Source organism: Ipomoea nil, unplaced genomic scaffold (assembly GCF_001879475.1).
Source record: "Ipomoea nil cultivar Tokyo-kokei standard unplaced genomic scaffold, Asagao_1.1 scaffold1250, whole genome shotgun sequence".
In the NCBI taxonomy this organism is placed as follows: Eukaryota; Viridiplantae; Streptophyta; class Magnoliopsida; order Solanales; family Convolvulaceae; genus Ipomoea; species Ipomoea nil.
This window is the reverse complement of record NW_017617678.1, coordinates 2,899,787-2,904,445: the sequence shown is the minus strand read 5'-3', so window position 1 is coordinate 2,904,445 and position 4,659 is coordinate 2,899,787. Positions and strand designations below refer to the sequence as shown.

General features: G+C 36.2%; 1 protein-coding gene across 2 annotated transcripts; it reads right to left on the bottom strand.

Moving 5' to 3' along the window:
• Window positions 1-1,217: 1,217 nt before the first annotated feature.
• On the bottom strand, window positions 1,218-3,088 carry LOC109184191. Of its 2 annotated transcripts, none has more exons than XM_019334241.1 (4): window positions 2,979-3,088; window positions 2,572-2,802; window positions 2,372-2,438; window positions 1,218-2,140 (listed from the first exon to the last, which is right to left on the bottom strand). In XM_019334241.1, exons 2-4 carry the CDS (start codon window positions 2,718-2,720, stop codon window positions 1,817-1,819), a joined length of 540 nt encoding a protein of 179 aa, XP_019189786.1. In that variant the 5' UTR covers window positions 2,721-2,802; window positions 2,979-3,088; the 3' UTR covers window positions 1,218-1,816. The 2 variants fall into 2 exon arrangements, with proteins under 2 accessions (XP_019189786.1, XP_019189787.1); XM_019334242.1 differs by having other exon boundaries at window positions 2,372-2,435; window positions 2,979-3,087.
• Between the last annotated feature and the right edge of the window lie 1,571 nt (window positions 3,089-4,659).

The following is a 4,659-nucleotide window of genomic DNA, read 5'->3' as shown; positions in this document are numbered from 1 at the left end:
ATTATTAAAATGATGAAATTTACAAAGCCAATTATATCTTAAAGGCAAAAAGTAAGCACGAGTGCACGACCAACAAATGAAAAGTACAATTTTCCTTAATAATATTAATAAGGAAATATAACATCCCCCCCTAATTTTAGGCTTATATCATTTTCTTTTTCCTGAATTATTCATGTATTAATATTTGTCTCCTCAATTATTTTAAAAGGGATGATTTCCTCCTCCCTTTGATGTTAAATAGACATTTTACCATTAAGGGATGACAATGCTAGACAATATATAGCAACTGAACTGAAACAATAGGGGTGGTTATTGTTACGATTCAGAACTGAAAAAATATAAAATAATTGATAAATTTAGACTATTTTAAAATAGAAAATAGAATTTACAAAAATAAATAAATTTTGTAAACTAGACAGATTTATCATTTACAAACTGTCTTTACAATCATTTACAACAAACTGTCTTAATTCGCATTTATTCTAATTCCAATTTCAACTTGAACTGTCAGTTTAAAATTTATTTCTTTTTATAAATTATATTTTTTATTTTTTAAATAGTCTAAATTTAACAATTATTTTATTTTATTTTACTTTTTTCCAATTCTGAATCGTAACAAAAATTCCCTATTATTTCAATTCGATTCAAATCGAACTGTAGTCACCACTTATTATTTGTTGGAGAAAAAAAATGAAGAAATTATTTTAATGGAAAAAATAATTATTTAACATCAAAGGAAAAAATTGTCACTTTTAAAATAATTGAAGAGTCAAATGTAAATACATGAATAACTAAGAAAAGCCCGCATGGGTAGCTCAACTGGTCATAGAGGTGAAACTTTGGAATAATGACCAGGGATTGAGTCTCACCAGCGGTAGTGTGGGAGCAACCTCTGAAAGTGAGGGGGACTTCTTGTGCGCAGTGAGCACCGGTCTAGCCTCTATAGTTCATGTTCAGTTGAATCACCATGATTTACATCCGGTCTAGCCTCTATAGTTCATGTTCAGTTGAGTCACCATGATTTACATCCTCCCAAATGCTCTATCGGGCCGAGATGTGGGAGACCCTTAGATTGGGGTTCAACCTTTTGAAATAATGAATAACTATGAAAAAGTGCTACAAATCTATAATTTAGAAGACAAAGAGTGCCATTTTCTCGGATAAGAATAATAATAATAAATTTAGATTTGGATCTCATACAAGTCATGTACAAAGAGTTGATAACCAAACTCGGACCAACACTACCACGTGCTTCATTGATTATACAAGATAAATAATATTCACAACAATTGGGAGAAAATAAATAAATATATGTATATAATAAGACCTCGAAAAATGAAAAGACCATTGTCTCCTCTCCTTCAAATTACAATTACAGTGAAGGGCAAGAAGAGTAACAATGTTACAAGATGAAAGTGGTCTCCCAAGTCTCTTTACTTTAAGATACACTCAACCTCATATCATGGCCTGTGGTAAAAAGTAGTAGTAAAAACCTAACTTAACAGAGCTCAGAGGTGAAAAGGGAAGGGAGGATTTACCCATATCATATCCCTTTCTTCCTCTTTGGAGCTGTTTATTGTTTTGAATTAACTTCCCCTCAACTCATAATCTCATTACATATGCACATCCGACTGACTTAATGGGAAATAATAAGGAAAAACTCATAATCAGCAAATTGTTAAGATGCTTTTTCAAAGACTCTCTTCTCACTCTATATGTACACAGCTAAACAAATTGGTTTAGTTTTGGGTATTCTCACCCGAAAATCTCTCCTTGATGATGCCCCAAACCTCTGCAGATCTTCCCGGAAGTGTACCTAAGCTACAGCGGATATGCTGCAGTTCCGACGACAGCTGAAGCCTTCAATCCTCACCGGGGCCGGCTTGTGCCCGAACTTCATCCCGCATCCTCCTCCCCCGTTCTTGCGGGCCGAGGAGGAGGAGAGGGGCGACGGGGGTGGTGGTGGGGATAGCGGGGGTGGCGCTATGGCTTCTAGCGTCGGCGAGAATGGATCAAAAAATTCTTGGCCAAATTGGGCATCTTGAATTAGGGGATTTGAAGCCCTGCTTGGTGGTGACCCACAGAAAAATGGAGGTGATGAATCCATCTGGAAATTGGATCTGCCCTCTCCATAATCCCCCTGTTTTATAATATAAACTCAGTTTCATAAACTCACTCAAAAATAGTTGACAGATATAATTCTGGAAAATATATTCATATCAAAGTACTTGTCAATTGTCCATAAACAACTAACACAGACACAACCCACAAAGGTTTTTCCTTTGATTAAGAATAAAGTTTCAATTTTTCCTCAATTTCTACAAATTTTTTTAAGAGAAAACCAGGAAAAAGCCACAAGTTGAAATCTCACCTTGGTAAGGATGATGTCCAGAAGTTCAGTCCCAGCTTCCGAATCACAAGCCTCCATTTGTTGACTGCTATCAAACACAAAAGAAATTCAAAAAACCATAAAAAAAAATTCAGAAAACTAAGAACATAAAGAAAAAGAGGAAAGAAAGGAAATTTTTTCTTTTTTTTTTTTAAATAAATAAAATAAAAGATGAAGAATACCTAAACTGAAGAAAACAGGAAGGTCTGATGGATCCGATAGCGTCAAAAGCGGAGGGCGAATTGAAGAACCCACCGACTCTACGGGGCTTGGGACAAACGACGCCGTTTGAAAGAGCAGAGTCTACACCACCAGAAGCCCTCATCATCATCTTCTTCTTCAACTTCTTTTCCTTTCCTCACCTCCTTTTTTTCTCCTTTCTCCCTCAACCTATGCCTTCACAGATCCAAGACCTGCAAAAAACACAAACCCTTTTCAGATCTACACACACAGCCACAGCCGTATACGTATACATATACATATATATTCTAAGGTATTTGCTAATTATAGACGCGGCGGATTTTATGTGAAAAAAAATAATTTTTTTAGAAAAAAAAAAATTGAAGAAAAAAGGGATATGAATATAGACCTGAGGGAGGGGGAGAGAGAGAAAGAGATGGGTCGGAAGGCGGGGAGGGGGCGTGTGGGGGAGAGAGAAAGTCGGAAGCAGAGAGATTTTTTTGGGTGGCGAAGAAGAGAGAGAAATTGGGAGTGGTGCGAGGTGTATTCATAGGAGGAGGAGGAAGGAGACGATCTATACGGGTTGACCCGGTTCCTTCTCGGGTTGTGCTATGTTTGGTGCCGTCTAATTTTGTACAGTTTGGAGCACGTGCACTTGATTGATGGGTCCATTATTTATTTATTTTTATTTAGAAAAGTGAAATTACGAGTCAGTTTCGGTTTTAATTTCGGCTGATTTGCGGAATACATTCAAATCTTTATATGATTGATTACTCTCTCCCATATTACTTATCTTATTTATTATTATTGGTAAAACAAATTCGTTTTTATTTACTTCTTTTAGTGGGCGTTTGGTTCACGGAATGTTAGATTACCTTAGAGAATGTCAGGTTGCTGAGAATGTTAGATTACTAGGAATGTTAGATTCCTGTGTTTGATTTAAAACTAAGATTTGTAAATAATACAACGGTAATAAGATAAATTGATTAAAACGTCCAAAACCCAACATTAGTAATAAGACAAGGGAATGTGAGATTACCTAAGAAATTAGAGGGTATCTCACATTCCCTTACAATAGCTAAAAATTTAATGCGGAGGTTATCTGACATCCTCTAGAAAAGTTACATAACCTGAACCAAACATGGGAATCTTATATTACCAAACAAATATAACATTGGTTATCTTATATAACCTGAACCAAACGCCCCCTTTAAAGTATTTTTACTTAACCTTCAGGGTGTGGTTGAGTGGAAGGGACTTCTCCATCCTTAACCAAAGGTGTTAAGGGTTCGAACTTTGGCTTTGGGAATTGAGTAGTCTTAAATTTCCAAGCCTTGTAAGCTCGTTTGCTAAGAGATCATGAACAAGCTCGTTTAGTGTTCATTTATATCGTTCGTGAACAAGCTCGTTTGTGTTCGTTTAATATTTGTTTGTATTCTCTTTGTAGTTGTGTTACTTGTTTAGTTATTTTTCATGAACATATATTATTTCTTGTTCACGAACAAATTGTGATCATGAACATGTTCATATGTTTGGTTATTAAGCATTCACGAACGTGAAAGAACAAGTTCGTGAACGTGTTCGTTAATTCGTTAATGTTAACGAACACGTTCACGAACTTGTTCGCGAACGTTAACAAACACTAATGAACGCTTAACAAACGAACACGAACAGGATATTCAAAAACCTTAACAAACGAACACGAACACTCCAAAAACCTTAACAAATGAACACGAACAACCCCCGTTCGTTTATATTCGGTTCGTTAACAGCCCTATAATACTTAGAAGATAGTTTAAAGTTTTTCCTTTCTGCCATTGAGACTTCCATGTAAGGTTAGAGATGACCACGGTTCGGTTCGAATCGGAATCATGACTGTGCAAACCGGAACCGAACCGGAATCGTCCGTACGGTTCCGGTTCCGGTTAAGGTTTGTAAAATCTTGGCCGGTTCCGGTTCCAAACCGAAAAAAATTAAATATTATAGTGTTTTTTTTAATTTTTTTTTAATAATTCCGGTTAGAACCGGCGGTTCCGAATCGGAACCGGGACCGTGGTCACCCCTATGTAAGGTTGTATCTTAAGGTAATA